General features: G+C 32.4%; 1 protein-coding gene across 3 annotated transcripts in view; it reads right to left on the reverse strand.

Annotated features, from left to right (window-relative positions):
- The window catches only part of LOC141462070 (sodium channel protein 60E-like), a 207,897-nt gene that overhangs the window by 49,202 nt on the left and 137,040 nt on the right, over nt 1-21,655 (reverse strand). The window contains exon 1 of one of the 3 annotated variants that reach the window (XM_074143665.1): nt 352-493. The exons of the other annotated variants lie outside the window; for them this stretch is intronic. Coding sequence (XP_073999766.1) covers nt 352-391 — 40 coding nt within the window. The 5' untranslated portion in view covers nt 392-493. Of the gene's footprint in view, nt 1-351; nt 494-21,655 lie in introns of those variants that run through there. 3 annotated transcript variants of the gene reach the window in all.

Genomic DNA, 21,655 nt, shown 5'->3' on the forward strand with positions numbered 1-21,655 from the left:
AATAGAAGTTAAAAGCTTTCTTAACTACGTCAAAAACGTAAATTTAATACAAAAGGAGATTAAAAATTTAGTGATGAACAATGCAGACCTGTATGAACTCCAATTAAAAATGGAGCTTGTTGTAACTAACCTGTATTTTTTTTTAAACTATATTTTGTTTATGTACAAAAACTATAAACCATTCAAAAGACTTGTTGGAATGCCTGATATATATTGCGCTAGGCATTAAGATTAGATATAATGCTATACCATCAGCTATTTTTTTAGCCAATTTCCAAACTGCGCGACTAATACAGATTACAAATTACAAGTTAAGAGTAATTACAAGTTCTTGAGTTAAGTAAAACAAACCTGGTGGTCTTGCCCAGCACTGATTCCGACTACAAAACATTATATTTAACTGTTTTTGACATGTTATTTACTAAAAAATTTTCTGAAAAGTGGGACTACAATTTTTCATTTTTAGAACTATCTGATTAATATGTGATCCGTTCACTGCAAAAATCGATTCACTTCACTTTTTAAAATATGTATCTTAAATTTAAGAATCAAAACAATGGTTGTCATAGTTTTTTATATTTAAAATATATTTCTCAAATAATAAAGATTAAACAAAAAAAAATTTTTTGCCATTAAATAATAAATAATTTATTTTAGAAGCCATTTTGATTAACTCCGTGCTCTAATATAAATAGTTACAATAATTCAATTCAAATTCAGTAGCCCGCGCTGAATGATTTATTATTATTATTTGAATTTATATATTTGAATGTTTACATTAAATTTATTTAAATTTATATTATAAACGGAATTTAATAAAAAACAATGTGCATTATTTCATCGCATTTCTCCACTTTTTGTATTATGGTGTTAATCGAGTTGCGTAGTGAACGGCTCATTTAATAACCTTAAAGTCAAGTCAAAATTTCTGAACAAGTAAACGATGCAAGCATATTTCGATTGAGTACTATTTATTAAAAACCATAAACTCGATGGAGGTAATCTATGCTTGCAGTATGTAGACGTTTCCGTGAAGGACCGAAATTGGAGAATGTCAAAATTCACTTGATAAATGTTTCACCAATGGCGTCTGTGAAAGATATTTGATTTAAATTGTTGCAATAAATAAGATAATATAACGTCAATGACATAATTAATTTTATTATTGGTAAAAAATATATATTTTTTTTTTACGTTTTTGAATTATACTTCATCATTAAAACATATTATGATGTACACTGGGCCAAAAAAGTCTGTGAACACTAACCTAAATTTTATTACTTTTATTATTATCTTAGTAGAAACTTCTTTTATTTTCAAATGAAATATACTATTCGATAGAGAGAAACCTGAGTTTTTCATTTTATATTCAATCTTTTATTTTTGTTCAACAGGAATATCACAATTAAATGTTTAACAAAACAACACCCCAAACGAATGCAAAAAAGTCTGTGAACAGCTGTGTAAATGTGTAAAAACATTAAGATAACAAACAGAAAAAGATTGAATAAAGTTTCAAAGTTCTCTATTGTATTGTAGAAACCACAACAGTCAGTTTTGTGAATAAATAATCTAATTAGTATATATTTAACCACTAATATGGAAGTTCTCAGACCAATTCGTGAACTTATGAGGTTGCGAAATGAAAGAAAAAGTATTCGAGAAATAGCGAAGATAGTTCAAAAAAAAACCCTTCAACAGTGCATAATATAATTAAAAAGTACGAAAAGGACGGAAATGTGATTAGTAGGCCACGCAGTGGGCGGCCACCAAAACTTAATTCCTTTCATAAACGATTCATTTCGAGAAGAACCCAGGACAAGCGCTCAAAAAATCAGTCAAGAATTATCAAGTGATTATGGTGTAAGCGTTACACCTCAGACAATTAGAAATAAATTACATTTCGCGAAAGAATATGTTTCTAAGCCTTCTAGTTTCTGGGAAACCGTAATCTTTTCAGATGAGTCGAAATTCAATGTTTGTGGGTCTGTTGGACGGCAAAAAGTGTGGCGAAAAAAGAATGAAGCTATGAAAATGAAAAATATAGTCAACTTTTAAGCATGGGGGAGGCAACATTCTGGTCACGAAAACTATATATTCATATTTGTAACACTGAGGCCCTGAAGAGGACAATATATTTGTCGAAACGTTGGCAAAAAAACGAGTTGTTTTATTCGACCGATTCCTTGCAAATCTTCCATCCTAAGTTTAACAATTTGCGGTCACGAAAACTATATTTTCATATTTGTTCCAGATATAGTTGAACAAATTTTGTCCTAGTTAATGTAAAGAATTGTAAATTATGTCTACTTTTTTCAGGCGAGCTTTACGTTCAACTACCGATTAGGTGTCGTGGATGAAGGCGACTAGCAAAAATACTTTACTGTAAATTTCTTTGATTAACCAATAAATAAAATCCAAGGAATAGACCAGGAATCGAACCCAGCACCACAATACATCTTAGCTTTATAGGTCTCGCCTCTAACCGTTCGGCTACCGTGGCGCTTAAGTAAGGAATGTAGATATCTTAATTTCAGCAGTAAATCTACCTGTCTTTAATTTATGCCAAATATGAAACGCCCTACAAAGCTTTTGTATTCCAAACATTTGATAATGTAAAGTTAGAAGACCATATTAACAATTGTCCTTCGTTGAAAAAGCCAGATATTAATTTGTATATATATTTTTAGCAAATTTTTAGGTAAATTACAAAATAGAATTTATCGATTCTTAAAAAGAAATTGCAATAAATAAGTTCAGATTTCCGTTCTTCTACTTTATTTGAAGTCCTCTCTCTAACTCACAGAAGATTTGCAAAAACAGATGCCACCTTTTCTCTGTCTGCTGTCATTGTCTTGTCCTTAATCATTGACAGGTTTAGATCCCTGAAAAATGTCAGAGAGGTTATCTGCCCAGGACACGCGTCTCCTTCCTCACCATCTTTTACACCCCATGAACTTCAAATGCTTTTTTTTTATTTTTGGGTGTCTTTTATTGTTCATTCTAGACAGGAGTCGAAAGCATCTTAGCTGTGCTTTTTTGACATGTAATATTAGAGGCTCACATTCTAAATTATTTCTGATGTTGGTGTACCCTTCATGTGTTAACCCCATTGTGTGCCTAAGATACATCATTTCAGAAGGCCTGAATGCGGCATAATTTTTTTTCAACATAAACGGTCATTTAAGTCTTTTTTAGACACTTTTTTATTGGCCAGAATGTTTTTATTGATTGTTTAGAGCTAACTTCAGGATGCTGCAGTTTAACTCATCTTTAATTCTTGCGTTAGAAGACATAATGACACAAAAAAGTGTGGGAGACCATCTGCCAGATTTCTGATATTATCAGTGGAACAGAAGTCACCTCAGAACATCGTATACCCTTTACAACCAACGAGATAACTTCTTTCAGCAAGGCACCTATAACATCTGTAGATGTTGAACGATCTTTTAGTCGTTACAAGTCCATCTTACGCCCAGATCGTCGTCACTTTACGTTCCAACATTTGAAATTTCATGTGGTTTCAAACAATTTCGAAGAGTGAAGTTTTCAAAATTGAAAATTTAACACATCTTTTTATAAATAGTAAAAATGTTCTTTTCTTGTATAAATAATTATAACTTGCCCCCCCCCAAAAAAAATCCATTTTCATAAAAAAAAATGTCCATTTTACTTAAATATTCCAGAAAATATTTTAAGAAAATCACATATTTTCCACATAATTGACGAAAATAAATGCATATTTTATTTAAATATTTGGCATTTTTAAATACATAAAAATCCGTTCCTTAGTAATATGTGTTAGGTTGTGTGGAAGTCAGTGTTGCCAATTGTCAAGTATTTTGTAGTAAGTTTGCGTATATGTTGTTTAAATTGTTCGTGTCTGATTTGAAACTGTTTTCTGTCTTAGATATGTATATCATTTCTAGAACTTTCCTTTTTTGTGTGTTGGTTTCTGATTTAAGTATCTTTGTGTTTTGGGAAATCGAAAGTGTGATGATTTTCTGTGCTGTGTAAGGAAAGTGTGTTCTTTTTTAGTTTTGTGTCGTAAGAGTGTTGGTACAGTCTTTTTTTTAAATAAATATTGTGATGTTCCGCCTATATATTTTTTGTGACCGTCTTTGCATTCAATTTCGTATATAAGATTTGATTGTTTGTCCTTTTCAGTCTGGTCTTTTAGCTTCGAAAAAAATTGTCTTTTTGAGTTGTTGGTGTTTTTTTGTAATGATTATTGTATTTGTCGTGTTCTGTAGTAATGTTTTTAATTTGTTTGTGAGTGGTTGTACATATGGTAGTGAGGCATATTTTTTGGGTTCTATGGATAGGTTGGTGTCGTTGTGTGTTTGTAAGTTTGTTGTTACTTAATAATTAAGGTATTTATTGGAACTTTGTGAACTCCTAAATGAATTCATCGAGGCATTCCTAGAGTATATATTCCTCAACAATGATGTTGCTACTAGAAGGCAAAGATATAGCAAAGTTGTTTGCTTCCTTTTACTTCAACTGTTACTAATTCTACTTCAACCTGTTATTCTTACCATCACAATTGCTTCTTAGACTCCATTATTTTACAATACAGAGCTCTATGGAGGGGACTTTTAATATCTGAAAATTCAAACACCACTAGAGGCGTCTAGCAAACATACTTTACTATTTCTCATTTTTAAACATTAAATAAAATCAAAGGCCTATGACCGGGAATCGAACCCAGTACCACAATACATATTAGCTTCGCAGGTCTCGCCTCTAACCGCTCGGCTACCGTGGCGCCTAATTAACTGCCCTTAACCCTCTTTATGGTGAAAAACACCCAAATTTGACAATGTTTTTCTTTGTTCCAATAAAAGATAGAATTACCTAATTTTAATTAAAAATAATTAACCAGTTAAACGCGTTTGACTTGTGTACACGTCAAACCAAATCTCTATTATGGTGCGTTCGACGTGTATACTCGTTGTGAAAAATATAAAATTGCCATTAACTATAAAAACTCGAAATTTTAATAAAATACAATAAGAATATTATTTGGTGGGATGTTTCCTTTATCTTACCAATAGAACTGCTAAGTATTTTATACGGAGGTGGTTGGTGGGAGCCAGCCAAATGATAAGTGGTTGGTGAATGTTTGGTCTCCGCATTAGAGATTGGTAATAACGTACACAAATAGAAGCTCTCAACTCTTGTGCAATGCCGTTTCTTACCATACGAGGGTCGTTTGAAAAGTCCGTGCAAAGTAAGAGAGATAGCACCACTGGCGCGTATCGAGGTTATGTTTAGTTAGTAGCATCTCTTGGAAGAACACACACCAAGTTTCAGCCAGATCGGTCTATTTCTTTGTTTTTGGCATTCGTTTGAATCGAGGAAGTCGAGTGATTTTCAAAAAATGGGCGAAAAAGAATTTCGTGTGTTGATTAAACACTACTTTATGAAAGGCAAAACGCCTCAGGAGACTAAAGAGAAGCTTGATAAAATTATGGTGACTCTGCACCTTCGATTAGAACAGTTTATAAGTGGTTTCAAAATTTTTGGAGTGGCCATATGGGCACAAGTGACGCTGAACGTTCTGGACGCCCTGTTGAGGTTACTACTCCAGAAATCATTGATAAAATCCATGATATGGTGATGGATGACAGAAGAGTGAAGGTGCGTGAGATTGCTAGTGCTGTGGGCATCTCGAATGAACGGGTACATAATATTTTGCATCAACATTTGGACATGACAAAGCTATCCGCAAGATGGGTGCCGCGATTGCTCACGCTTGACCAAAAACGAAATCGTGTGAAGTGTTGCAAGGACGGTTTGCAGCTGTTCCAGAAGAATCCGCAGGACTTTAAGCGTCGTTTCGTCACTGTGGATGAAACATGGATACATCACTACACTCCTGAGACCAAAGAACAATCTAAACAATGGGTTACCAAGGGGGAATCTGCGCAAAAAAAGGCGAAGACCGTTCCTTCGGCCGGAAAGATTATGGCGACTGCCTTTTGGGATTCGCAAGGAATAATTCTCATCGACTATGTGGAAAAGGGTAAAACTATTACAGGTGCATATTATTCATCGTTATTGGACCGTTTGAAAACCGAGCTGCAAGAAAAACGCCCACGATTGGCCCACAAAAAAAGTCCTTTTCCATCACGACAATGCACCAGCTCACACCTCAGCAGTTGTGGTCGCAAAATTAATGGAAATAGGGTTCCAACTCGTTTCACATCCCCCCTATTCTCCAGACTTGGCTTCCTCGGACTACTATTTGTTCTCCAATATGAAGAAATGGCTGGCGGGAAAAAGATTTTATTCAATCGAGGAGGTGATTGCAGAAACGAATGGCTATTTTTCAGACTTGGACAAATCCTATTATTCGGAAGGGATCAACAAACTAGAGCAGCGTTGGACGAAGTGTATAACCCTAAAAGGAGACTATGTTGAAAAATAAAAAAGGTTTACCCCAAAAAATTAAGTAGTTTTTATTTTTGCACGGACTTTTCAAACGACCCTCGTAGATAGAGGTTCAGACCTCAGTACGAGTATGATTTCATTTTGCACAGAATTCAAAGCTCTTTTTTTCCTTGTAAAAGCTCTTGCATCTCTAGTTAACTAGAGTAATGCATATGTGAAGCGGTGCAAGATTTTGAAACGTACAGAATGCTCTGGTAATCTCAAGCCCCAGAGAGATTGCAGAAAAAGTGCTTGCAGTGACTATTACGACTATTGTAAACTTTTTGTTGTTATGCCCCAGCGTTCGACGTGATTGTCTGATTTTAATTCCGCACACAGTGAGGGGTTTTAAAACTAAATTCCACGCTTAACTGGTTAAAAAAGAAAAAAAAACATTATAAACGAGTGCTTAAAATATTAAAAATTATATTTGTTCACTTCATGCACTTTTGTATTCATTCATTTTTGAGACTTTTATTTGCAGGTTACACGTGGTGTTATAGCATGTGACAGTATTTTAAAATTACTAATAACTATTATTACTAATAATTCAGCAAATCTTACCAAGATTTTTATAAAATCCAGCACGTTAAAGGGGGATACTAATTCACTACTATTTTTCGACTCTTACTCTTAATTTTATTCTGAGAAAATACGGCAATCGTGCCGGATTCGCAGTTTAATTACTCAAACCGGGAAGTGTGGTAATCGCAGTTTAACTGCCCTTAACCCTCTTTACAAGAAATTATATTTATCACATTTAATTTTTCTTATACACCTCTTAAGTGGATGTAATGTTAATTAAGAGGGAAATAATGTTTTCGAATAAGGTCTTTTATCTTCCCACTTTTTTAAAAAAAGTATTGTAATGCCAGTATAATTTACATATTCCCTCTTAAGATAATGTAATGTACTCGCAAGTGTAACTTTTGATAACATTTCTTGTCTAAGATATGTTCGGAACAATGAAAAATTTAGCTGCCATTTTCTTATAAATTAATTCATCGTTTAAATTTATATTTTACATTTTATAAAGGCACTGTCACAGTCTATACGTACGTGTTCAACATTTTATAATGATCTGATAAATGTGGAAAGAGAGATATTAAAACTTTAATTTTATAACGTGTTTTGAACAATGAAATGTTTAGCGGCCATTTTAAACTAATACAGTGTATTTATTTTTTAACTAGTATATATAAGGACAAACATAGTCTATATACAGTGACTCCCATTAATATTGGGACACCTATTACAAAATGATTTAAAAAGAAAATGAAAACAACAGACAAAAGTTTGGATTTTTTTTTTTTTTAAATTACATTAGCAACATCTGTGGAAATTATATATAAGTATAAATCGATGAAATTCCAAACTGTTAGGTAGCACTTTTTGAAAAAGTGTAAAATAAGGCTCTCAAAAATATTGGGACACCAGAAGTGCTAGAATTTAAATGTTCAATATTTAAAATCTCCTACTATTTAATATTTGGTTGGTAATAATTTAATAATTGCTTTTGGACTTACAATAGCCCTCAAACGATCAGGCATAGGTGAAACAAGTTTTTGGTTAATTCAGGTGGTGTTTTTTTCCCATTCTTCCAGGAAACATCGTTTTAATTCATTTTTGTTAGATATTACTCGTTTACTTAAAGCACTGGCTAAATATTGCCATAAATGTTCAATGGGATTAAGACCTGGAGACTGTGGAGAGGTTTGGAATACTTTTGGGCAATTGTATAACAGTCACTGACGTATCACCCAAGCCGTAGGTTTGGGGTCGTTATCTTGGTAGAATTTAAAAGACCCTAAAATACCCAATTTTTTTGGCACTTTTTCCAAATTATTTTTTAATATATTACTATAAACTATTTTGTCCAACATTCCATCAATGAACACTAATTCTCCAAATCCTGATGCGGACATCCAGCCCCAAACCATAACTGACCCACCTCCACCCGGAGGTGGAGCTTTAAAACCCTTTAATGTTGGCTGTAAATTCTTCTTTTCGAGTTCAGCATTCGCTTTCCTCCAGCCCATAACCCTTCCATCTGACTGGAAAACATTAAATTTTGATTCATCTCTAGAGTATATCATTCCAAAAGTCACTATTTCCATTAAAACATTTTTCGGCAAATTTCACTCTCTTAACACGATTTATCTTACTGACAAAAGGATTCTTCCAGGCTACTCTACCATGATAGTCGAGTTTTCTTAGCACTCTCCGAACTGTTTCTGCTCCTTTTTTGCTCTCTGAACATGTCAAAAATTTCACATAGAAGTTTTGGAGCACTAAGTCGGTGATCTTTTCTAATTCTTTTAATATATAACGCTGCTCTCTCTCAGAGAGCAGTTGAGGACGGCCTTTTTGTGGGGTTGAAACAATTCTTTTTTCTTTTTGGTAACGCTGAATGATGTTCCACGCAGTAGATGTTTTAGGTCCGATCAGTTTTTCTGTCCCTCTAACACTTTTAATTGTCTTTGTGCAAAGAAATTACAATTTTTCTTTGTTCAATCGTTGTATTTGTATTTTTGCGCGACATGTTACACCTGGCTTGATTTATATAAACTAATTTAATTATTAATTTCATATTGAATATATGCTTAAGGTATATATTTACAAATTGTATAAATATTCGGGCAAAACCTTGGACAAACTATAAATTATAATAGTGTCCCAATATTTATGAGAGGTAGAATTTGCTCTTATTATAATATATATATTTTTTAATCTACCAAAACATTTTTATGTAATTATTTAAATAGTTTTTATTTAATTAATAGTAATTATAAAATGAAATGAATTTATAAAAATTTGAATAAATGGGTGCCACTTTTAATTTTCGTCAATTTTTAACTTCTGTATGTACTGTCCCAATATTAATGGGAGTCACGTATGTGTATTGGTTTTCATAATGATCTCATAAATGTGGAGCGAGATATTAAGACTTTAATTTAGAGCGTTTTTCTTTTGGACTAAGAAACGTTTTGCTGCCATTATCTCTTTAACTAATACATCGTTAAAATTCAACTTTTACTCGTATATAGGGAGTGATATAGTTTCACAACCTTTTTTGGCTCGCGTACCACATGGTAGTATATCATGCTAAATTGTACCACTTCGTAAAAATGATTGTATTTCGCGAACTTTGTCATTACCTAGTGTGTTATTTTATTACTATTATCTTTATTTGTATAGAGATACAATGTATCTGTTACAAAGGAGTTCCAAGTTCATGTTCACTTTATAAACTTTGTAAAGTGTAAGATCTTAGTTTTAAACAAATAAAAGTTGCTTACATATTATTTCTTTCAAGCATTCAACTACCTGTAAGTACCAATTAAATTTAATGTTGCTTGGATAGAGCTTACTCATTACAATCAGTCTCTTTAAGCAGATTTTTACATAGTTATCATTTAAGTTTTTGGTGAATATCGAGGTGCGGTCTTAAAATAAAAACAACTTTTTTGCTATAAGTATACCAACGTTTCGGTAATTTTTACTACCTTCTTCAGGGTCTGTACAAAAGGAATATTACACTAATATAAATAAATTTGAAAAAATAAAATAAATAAATAAAAATTATGTCTAAGACATAAAATTGAAATGATGGATAAATATAATTTGGACAGACTTACATTATAAAAAAAAAAAGTTTACGAAGTTTAATGTAGAGCTACGAGTATATCATCATAACTGTTAAGGATTGACGGAAAAGCGGGTTTATATAGAGGTAAGGGAGGGGTGAAAACAATAGGGCTGGAAAAACCTAAGGAATGTGGTGAGTACGAGTTATTGTTAAGTTACTGTCTGAAGAATGTTATTGTAAAAATTTGAAAGATTGTTCGTGTCTGTCCTAAAGTTGATAGATTTTTGTTGTTTTTTAATGTGTATCATTTCTAATATGTACAGACCCTGAAGAAGGTAGTAAAAATTACCGAAACGTTGGTATACGAGGGGGTACCCAAAAATAACCGGAATTGCGTTGCCGCGCATGGAGCTTATGTAGTACGCATTTCTGCCGCTAGACGTGTATAGCGCAATTCCTTGCCAGTTCAGTCCTGCCTGTGTTGTCTGCCTGGCTTGTTCTGTTCATCTGCAGTGATTGTTTTTACCAGCGCTGTTTTGTTCTTTTTTCGTTTTTTATGATGGCAAGTTTAAGTGAACAACGTGCAGCTCTGAAATTTTGTTTTCTACTCGGCAAAAATGCTGCTGAAAGTGTTTTAATGTTGAAAACAGCTTACAAAGATGACGCTATGGGAAAAACTCAAGTATACGAGTGGTTTACTCGGTTTAAAAATGGTGACATGTCGATTGATGACAAACCTCGTTCTGGACGTCCATCAACTGCCCGAATCGACGAAAATGTAGAAAAAAATTCGAGAGCTGGTGTTCACAGACCGTCGACAGACAATTGATCAACTGTCAGAGAGTAGTGGGTTATCTTGGAGCTCGGTTCAGCGAATTTTAACGGAAGATTTGGGGATGAAAAGGGTTGCTGCCAAGTTTGTTCCTCGAGTTCTGACTGACAATCAAAAAGAACATCGAGTTGAAACATGTCGTGCTTTGAAACAACAGCTTGAAACTGATCCAGACTTTCTGTCAAAGGTCATTACTGGTGATGAGTCATGGTGCTATGGTTATGACCCAGAAACAAAGCAACAGTCGAGCCAATGGAAGACGTCATCTTCACCCCGACCAAAAAAATGTCGTCAAGTCAAGTCAAACATCAAAACAATGCTGATTTGCTTTTTTGATGCCAAAGGCGTAGTCCATTCAGAGTTTGTCCCCCCAGGTCAGACCGTCAATCAAACCTTGTATTTGGAAGTTTTGAAAAGATTGCGCAATAGTGTTCGCCAAAAAAGACACGATTTGTGGCAAACAGGAGACTGGTTCTTCCACCACGACAATGCACCTGCACACACAGCCATCTCTGTTACACAGTTTTTGGTTAAAAATGGCATGGTTCCGCTGCCCCACGCACCTTACTCGCCTGACCTGGCTCCGTGCGACTTTTTCTTATTTCCACGCATGAAAAAGGGCATGAAAGGTCACCGATTTGACAACATTGAAGAGATCAAGAAAAAAACGAAGAAGGAGCTGTCCGCCATTTCTAAAGATGACTACAAAAAATGTTTCGAACAGTGGAAGCACCGGTGGGACAAATGTATTAGTTGTAATGGAGAGTATTTTGAAGGGGATAAGGTTGTTCTGTAAAAAATTTGTAAATAAATAGCTTTTAAAAAATAATTCCGGTTTTTTTTTGGGTACCCCCTCGTAAAGCAAAAAAAGTTGTTTTTATTGAAGACCTCACCTCGATATCATCTATCAACAACCGTCGAAAAAAACCATAACCATCATTATCATTTAAGTTCTGTCACATGATAATTCTATTAAATTTTCTTTATCTTTTATCGATAATGATGAAGCTTTTCCTAAATTTTCTTTATAGAAGGAGATTTGAAATCCAATTATCATTTGTGTTTTCGGGTTTTGGGAAAATACTCCTTGAAAGACAATTTTAATCCAGTTAAATGTGCTATTATATTTTCTCGTACATCTTAAGACAGACTAACCTTATTATTTTACAAATTAACAACTTTACTGTATAATATTATTAATTAAAATAATTTTTATACATTAATGAATTATACATGGAAACGTTTCTATGATATTTTTATGATTTAATTTTTTTTTTTTTAGTTTTTTATGTCCGCCATTATTGATTATTTTACGCGTACCACAGGTTGGGAAACGCTGGTCTATTACTCGTATCACCATTCCAGCAGGCAGTTGTACATTTTATGACTACTTTAACTCATAAGATACATGAAAATGGCCAGAATAAGGGTCTGTGACATCTAATAAATTCTAAAAAATGAATATTTAAATTAAATGAATTTAATGCAGTAAAATTACTTAAATGATATCAATAGTTATAATAGTTATAAAATATCCTAAAGTACAATAAATTCTTACGTGGTTTCAAATTTATTAATATGGATTCTTGAAAACATTGTCCAAAGTCGAAGTTATGGTACTCAGAAAGCCCCCAGTAGAAATGAATTTAAATAAAACAAGCCTTTTTCTAACGTTTATAACTGGCTGAAATTACAAAGTATAAATGAAATGTTGGGTACTTGCTGATTTATGTTCCCTTTCATGGTTTTATCAACCCCTTATACTTGACTTTTTAAACTTTTTTTCAAAGTTATAAATTAGACGTACTTGTTTGTTATCGTGTCTTATCCATAGCACTAGCTACTTACACATTCTTACTTTACAGAGCTTTATGACTGAGTTTAGGTTAAATGCCCATATGACATCAACCAAGATCCAAGAGCAAATAATATTTCTCCAAAAGTATTTAATAATTTCTCTCAATTCCTTAGCTACAATTTAAACAATTTGTTTCCATAAGAATTGATACAAAAGTTGTGATTCTAATAATCACCCTATTTCTAAATCCAGAATTCTATTTCCAAGGTATTTTTAAAACAGTAGGGTAAAGTCGGGTGAGATGGCCAATCGGGAGAGATGGCCAACAGTCGAAATTTAACCGAAATGTCGTCCGACGGCGCTGCGTGACCTCTCAAGTGATGAACCTTCATGTTTGACTACAGTGAGTTCATTTTGGTCTGCGTCAAAGCGTTATTAATTAACTCAGAGAATAAAAACATTATCGTCTCAACAAAAAATTTTATGATAGTTGCATATTGCGTGCTGCAGCGAATGTATGTGTCGAAATTTTAGTGTTGTTTTTTACATATTAGGAAAGTACAGTATACATTAATGAATCCTAACTTCTAAAACTGTCAAAAAGTACGCGTAGAGTTATGTTTATCATGTTGGCCATCTCTCTCTAGCATTCGGGACAGATGGCCATCAAACAGTAGGGATAGATGGCCAATTATTTTTACTTTTTTTTCTGTTATAGTTTGGCTCAGTTTCCAATTCACTGCAGAAAAATGCCAATTCAGCATAAAAGACAGAACACTAACCGCGGAAATTATACTGAAGAAAATTTGAGATCGTATTAACCCCACACCCAAACTGTCGTCTCTGCAAGAAAACGAGCCAAGTCTGTTGTCACTTTATTAACTTCTCTCGAGCACATTGCTGTTGTGAAAAACAGAGTAGCAAAGAAATCCAAACTAACAAGAAATACCATCCCCAAAGAGGCAATTCTGAAAGAAAGGATTGTCCGAAAAAGAAAAACGCTCACCTTCCCCAAGTTCCGATGAAGAGGATGAAACAGTAATCGAATTTGAAGAGGAAAGTGATGCCATTTTAGAAATCGATGAAACTGAATGTACAGGATATGGGGAAAGCTACAACAAGACCAGAAGAAAAAGATTGGTTGGAGTGCATAATATGCCGGAAGTGGTTCCACGAAAACTGCTCTTCTTTTGCATACACTTGCCAAAATTGTAGAAAAACCGCATTTAGAAAGAAGAAGAATAAGTAAATATTAAGTAACCATTTATTGTTTTCCGTTATTTTTACGTTTTACTAGTGCAATTTCATTTACAATATCTGGCAATCTCTCCCAAGTTACACTGGCCAACTCACCCAACCCAGTGGGGATAGATGGCCAATTGCTATTTATTTTTTGTAAGAATAAAAAAATGTTTCCCTTAGCATTTTTTCTGAAATGTTTACCTTATCTTATGTTTGTAAGCGTGTGAGGTTTCCAAAAATAATAATAAAGTAAGCCTAGCCCTTACCAAAAATTTGCAGGCACCCTCCAAATAAAATGGTGGCCATCTCACCCTACTTTACCCATATGTTACTGTTAAACCAATCCTAACCTCTACCAAGCATATTCTTATGAAAGGAATAACTAATTTCAAGTATTTTGTGCTAGGCAGTTCCTATTTTATCAGGTTGACGATATTTATAGATTTCAGTAAGGTATTTAATAAAAGTGAGGTTAGCGGCCATCTTACAGAAAAACTTACGAGGTCGCAGTATAAGCTGATAGTTAATGGATTGGTTTCCTTCATATGTATCTTGTATAGACCTCATTTTACAAAATTAAAAGCACATAAATCATCCTAATCATTCTTTTTCTATGCAGTATCAGGGATACCGCAAGACTACACCTGTGTGTTCGTTTTTATTTTTCCTTTTCATAAATGATAATATAGAGCTGGAACTGGTAGAATTTCTTTGCATTTTGCACACCACCTAAGAATATTTAGAAGCGTAACATTACCAGTTGTACAGTCCGCTGAAAGACTGAGTTTTTCTAATTAAAGGATGCCATTGTATAACGAGAAATTTTTTTGTTATTTATAATAAAAATACTAGACCAACATTCTTTGTCTATTCCACGAACGTTTTTCTATTAAGTTGGAACACATCGGTAGGTGATTTTGGAGTTGTTTTTGCATTTATTTATCATTTGACAAATAGCTAAGAACTGTAAGTAAATTATTCAAAATAAAAAGGGATATTATCAATTAGAAAGACTTTTAAGTTTTATTTAAAACGTAAAATTTTAATGAGTGCTCTCAGTAATAAAAATTAACGTGTGGCTGTGTCATGGACAATGTGTGTTGTACGTGAATACGTTTACGTAACAGGTTATATTTTTTATATAGAATATTTTTATTTTTTGTATTTAGGATGAAATCAAGGAAACAAATCGACGATCGAACACAATCTATGTCTATACAGTCCGTTGTTGATGTACAAGCGATTTCATCATCCACTTGCATAATTTCAACAGCCCCAACTGCAGATGTACTAACACCGTCGTTGATCCGCTCGGCTGCATTCATTTTTTTACGTTCCCGGCACAGCTTGACTCGGTCATATGGTGTTTTATTATTACCATTCGATTGTTCTTGAGAAGCCCTTTCCAACCGTATACGATCTCTGTATTTGGTTTTGGCTTTTTGACGCTTATAGGCCGACATTATATATTTTTTTTATTCTAACACCTTATTATATTCACTGTCACTATTTTACACTAATATTTTATATACAACACAATCGATAGATTGTGACGACAGCTGACGATTAAAACTTAAACGAACATCGTAGCTTCTCCGAGTCAAAAGTTATACTAATTGCAAATCTCGATACGCAGCAAAATGATCTCAAAATGGCAGCGCTTCCCCCTCCACCGAAACCGAGCGTCACAGTCCTCGCTTATCGTAATGAATTCTTTGATCCTTTAACTATCCAGTAGTCTAATTTAATTTTGGATGTAGACGATAGATTCGAAACCATAATGCCAAACTGTATCCCCCGATTTTGTTATCATTAGGTTTTTTGGATTGCCTCCATATGATAGCAAGTTTAAAGACGTATTCAAGTCAAAAAATAAAATAAACAAGTCTGTTCACTTATGAGACCTATTTTGGATTATGGCCCTCCGATTTGGGTACCAGACGGCTATACTCCTATTAACAGATTGAAAAGAATTCGGACAAATTTTTTGAGAGTGATTGGCACACTAATAAGTTTTAATGAATAAATTAACACTGCATTACCAATCCGGAGTTAATTTGACTCCAAAAAAAATAGGAATGGTCTCTGTTTCCCACATCTCCATAGCTATCCCAAAATGCTCTTAGATATGCTATCCCCACTCTCTCACCATTTGATAGTTACGAGCTGAAGACCATGGAATTCTTAGTTTCTTTTTGCAGATTAGTTTACTTGAATCATAAGAGTCATTTTGACTCCAGATTGGCATTACGCGTAAATATATCGGAGTTATTTCGACTCCAGATTGGTAATACAAGTAGATTTTCTGTCATTAACTTGACTCCAGATTATTGCCTAAATGCTTATTTGATAAATTTACATAATTTTCATAGAAAGTATCAAGGCACAAAAAAAAGCCTCTTTCTAGAATTGATTTTCTGTCCGAATTGCAGCAAAAACTTGCAGCGAATTGGGTAATTTCCTATCCGTGTCAACAGCGCACAGTAATTGAAAAAAATAGTGAATGTAATTAAAAAAATGAAAAAGTCCCTGACCAGAAGGCAGTAAATCAGGGTTCTAGAAAATACTGAAATTACTGCGATCCTAAGTTGAAGTTAATTCCTTCTGCGTGAAATGTTGAAGCCCGATTTGTGGACAAAATTTTGTTTTTTCGCTCTTAATTCCTATTCTTTCTCATCCTTTAATGCAAATTTTATTATTAAAATTGAAATCATTATAAAAATAAATTATGGAGTCAATATTGGCAATAACTGACTAAGTTCGAACATTGGCAATGCAGTGTTAAACAGGTTATTTCTCGAATTACGTCGAACAAAATAGGTGATCGAAATCACTAGTTTAAAGAAGACTGTCTTAAAATAGCTTTTCAATCAATTTTCCGTTCTCAGTAAAAAAGAGCATAAATTCAGTTTAGATAAGCATTATATTCCTGAAGACAATAATGCTTATTTAAAATGTAATGCAAGATGGGTGATTCTTAAATTAAATGACAATGTAACTCATACAGAATCATAGCATTACTGTTACGAGTATCTAAGTGTATCTCGTACTAAGTGTATCATGAGGGCTGTAGAAAAATGTTTATCATTTTATAGTGGTTTGTCCAAATCTAAGGAAGTTTAAAGTCAGGTGTTTTGGCGAAGTAAAGTTAAGCATGACCAAAGTAATAGTTTACTTAAATGGAAAAGATTGGCTGTTATTAAATAAATTGATCTTTCAGCTGGAAATAATAGACAAATGTTAGCCAATAAATTTAATTATTAATTTTATATGTGTATGTAAAAAATGATTATTCTTTTCATTATATAGAATATTTTTCACAATTTTTAAACTCGTACAATCACTTAATTTTGTATTAAATTTTACATTTTATTATTTTTGTATAATTTAATTAAGTTATTATACAGGGTGTTCAGCATAAGACTACGGTAACTTCGGGAGGCGATTCTGGGAATCATTTGCAACAAAAAATTCCATATAAACTATGGCTCGATTCGGCTCCGTTTTATAGATATTTTTAATTTTATGTTTTTTCAAGGTGTTACTACTTTTTAGCAAAAAGATGTCTATATTTCTCAAACTATTAAAGCTACAGCTATTTTAATAAGCTCATTAGAAAGAAGGTTAAATTTCCTTTCAAATTAGCTAATTTGTATTTCAAAATAATAATATTAAGTATTTTACTTTGTGGCCCAAACATAAGAAATAGCAAGTTTCTAATTTTTTCCCAAAAACTTTGACTTCATTTTTCTCAAAAATATTATATATGTAAAAAACGTGCACTATTCATGAAAAACATCTACATACAAACACCTTTCGAAAGGTATACAATGCATTAGGGTTATTTTAAAAATAGATGCAGAAATCTGTGATTGCAAAAAAGTAGGCCTCAAAACAGCGTCGGCACTATGAAAGGAATTCACCTACCATAAGAATATAACTGATCAAAAACATTTGATCAGTTTAGATCTGTGCGCTATTCTGTAGTTAATTAAAGGAATATACCAAATAATGAGAATAAATCATCATTTTGAACTACTCAATAAACTTTTGGAATTAACAGGTTGTGAAGAGCTAATGAATAACACACAGATCTAAACTCGTTAAACGAAAATCCTTTCTTTTGAAATTGGTACCTAACACTCATTTAACATCATATTCATTTTTCTTCTTTTTATTTTATTATTTATAATGTAAATTTTATATTTTTGAATATAGTCCTTAAATTAATTAATTATTAAATTACACGTTTGCAAAAAATCGTACTGGATTTGATGATTCTGATCAGTTATATTCTTATGGTAGGTGAATTGCTTTCTTAATGCCAACGCTGTTTTGAGGCTACTTTTTTGCAATTAATAACAGATTTCTGCGTCAATTTTTAACATAACCCCAATTATTGTATATCGTTCGAAAGGTGATCGTATGTAGATGTTTTTCCTGAATAGTGCACGGTTTTTTCATATGAAATGTTTTAGAGAAAAATGAAGTCAAAGTTTTTGGAAAAAATTAGAATTTTGCTATTTCTTATGTTTGGCCCACAAAGTAAAATACTTAATATTATTTTTTTGAAATACAAATTAGCTAATTTAAAAGGAAATTTAACCTTCTTTCTAATGAGCTTATTAAAATAGCTGTAGCTTTAATAGTTTGAGAAATATAGACATCTTTTTGCTAAAAAGTAGTAACACCTTGAAAAAACAAAATTAAAAATATCTATAAAATGGAGCCGAATCGAGCCATAGTTTATATGGAAATTTTTGTTGCAAATGATGCCCAGAATCGCCTCCCGAAGTTACCGTAGTCTTATGCTGAACACCCTGTATAGTATTATACGTAGTATAGTATTATATTAAGTTATTCTAGTATTATATTATTAATAATTATCTAATTTTCATCTTCAAATTATTAAACAATAAAATAAACCCTTACCTTCCTATTAACATCTCTTAAAACATTCCAGTAATATGGTTAAAAGACAAAAAGTCCGCAATCTACCGTATGACCCCCTCCATGAAATCGTAAATACAAATTGCCAAATGATGATTTAGAGCCCAGGGTGGCCAACCCCCGGCCAGCGAGATTTATCCTAATTTTACAATCTTTTGTTTATTATCTTCAAATGGAACTGATTGACTTAAATTTTTGAAGGATGTATAAGGTGATAAAGATTGGTGAGTTTAATATTTCCTTCATATTTCGAATTGCTGTATCTCCTATTCTATTGGTATAATCTGTGCAAAAATATGGAAGATTGTAGTACTCGTCTACCTTTACAATTGTGCACAATTGCAGCTTTCTAGCTCAATTTTTGAAGGATGTATAAGGTGATAAAGATTGGTGAGTTTTACATTTCCTTCATTTTTCGAATTACTCTATCTTCTGTTCTATTAGAGTAATCTCAGCGAGAATATAGGCTATTATAGTACTCTTTATCTCTACAATTGTGCAAAATTTCAGCTATCTGTGTTTTTAAAGGAATCTCCTTTCCCAATACAATTATTAGGTGATGAAAGTTTGGGAGTTAAATATTTTTTCTTATTTTTTTGTAAAGTTGTAATTTCTGTCCTACTGGTGTAAACCAGGTGTGTCCATCCCGCGGGCTGCATGTGGCCCGCCTTGAATAATTTTATGGCACGCGATATTCATCCTAATATTTCAATAATTTATTCATTATCTCCTAATGGAACTGATTGACTTACAATATAACAATGAAGTAAAACACATTTTTGTAACATGAGATCAAAAAATTGCTTTGTATAACACCTATGGTGTTATACACAAACGAAAATTTTCTAATTTTTTAGAAATTTGGCACAAAAAGTTGTGAACGTATTTGGATCTACGTTTACCTGCGAATCGTTTTTTAGAAAAATGAAATTTACCGAACATAAAGGTTGGATGAAGTTCTGCAACATCAATTATGTGGTGTAAATACACCAAATTCATAGGTCAATTGTTCATCCCCTTATTAGAATTATAGCACTTGCTCCTTAGACCTGCTCTCTTTACGAAAGTAAATGCTGTTGACGGGCAACGAGGGTCCCGGTAGCTGATAATATACTCCAATAGTATTTGCTAATTTTTCTCATTCACTAACTCAGATTTCAACAAAATTATTTAGTACCCTTTCAAACAAAATTTGCATTTTTAATTGTCGCTATATATTTTACAGAGAATTACTACCATAAAACCTTATATGCGAAAACCATATTAAATACCAAATATAGTGAGTAGTACAGCAAAAATCTCAGTAGATTTGGGTTGGATCTCCTATTAAGTTAGCCTTTAAAAACAAACATTAGTCAGTCAACTAAAGGATTTCATGTAATAATTTCAAATTCTATCGAAATAGTGTAATTTATAAATTTAAATACCTAGAAATTTACTCACTATGTAATATTCAACAACCAGAAAATTTGAAATAAGTTTTAATAGCTTTTGTAATAAAGTAAGTTGTTCAAACTTAGCGTTTTGACACTAAAGACTTTTTTAAAAATTACTAAAAGTTACTTTTAAAGATTTTTTTTTGTTTTAATAATTCAAATATTAAGTGTTACGTAGTAGTATTAAGTTCAATTTATTTTTATTGATATAATTTTTAATTATGTAATTGGTAAGTTATTTAACTACTTTATCTCACTATACATTTACTAGTATAGTAAGTGTAAAAATGGGATATTTAATTTTTTTTGAAGCATCGAAGAATATGAATAACCCATTCTATGAAACGCCTCACTGAAAGCCTCTGTATCATACTATAAAAAACAGGCAAAACTTTTATTTATATCATGATCAGATAGTGTGTTGCGTTAAAACGTTTATAATTGTAATATTTTAAAACGATTTCACATAAATCTCCTCCTCAAATGCATTCAACAAATCAAATTGGTTCGAAAAGATTTAAATAAAAAAATAAATGTTATTATAGTTAAAAGATTGATTTGGTATTTTAGTATAAAAACAAGTATCTTGTTCTTGAAGATTTTCTAGACCCAATTACGGATGGAAATGGTTTTTTTTTATATAAACGCGAAAAATGCATAACTTATGATACAAGGAATAGAAATTAAAGCCAATTCAGTCTTATTTTTTTTACTTTAGCTGCAGGCTTAACCTTCCTTTTTCTCTGCCTTCTTTATCCTACATAAAACCTTTCTATACTAGCACTTGTTATGAAGGTTACAATATTTTGTACATTGACACTTCGTGCCTTCATTATTTTTGTATATATTTATATTATAATAAAAATTAATTCAAAAGAAGTTTTTACTTATTTTTGTATAGCTTCCAAACTATTCCCTAGCATGACAAAAGGAAATTTAAAATAATATTTTTAATTGGCTATAGTTACCCTTTCTTGGATGAATCAGTTACCAAAAGATTGTCCAATTATTTTATCCCTAACCAACCATTATTTTTGTTTCTAGAACTACTGACAACTTTTGGGGGAAAAAATTGCATGAAACTATGTCAGTGGATAAAGAAAATTTTTAGTAATGGTGTGAAAAAAAGGTAAGTTTCAAATTTCATCTTTAATTTTTGAAAAGGAAAAAACATGGGAAATTGAAGGGTATTATATCATCCAAAGAGGTATTGATAATATGTTATCAGTTTTTACCAATTTTTACTAAATTTTAGCCAATTATATACTAAAGTAGTCTCCATATACAGGTAAAATATAAACAAAATCTATCGAGTAGTTTTCGAGATATTTGAAGTTAAAGATTTCACTGTTTCAAACAGAAACAAACTTCAA

The sequence above is a fragment of the Rhodnius prolixus genome, unplaced genomic scaffold (assembly GCF_049639745.1).
Source record: "Rhodnius prolixus isolate KJV_2025 unplaced genomic scaffold, Rpr scaffold_12, whole genome shotgun sequence".
NCBI lineage: Eukaryota > Metazoa > Arthropoda > Insecta > Hemiptera > Reduviidae > Rhodnius > Rhodnius prolixus.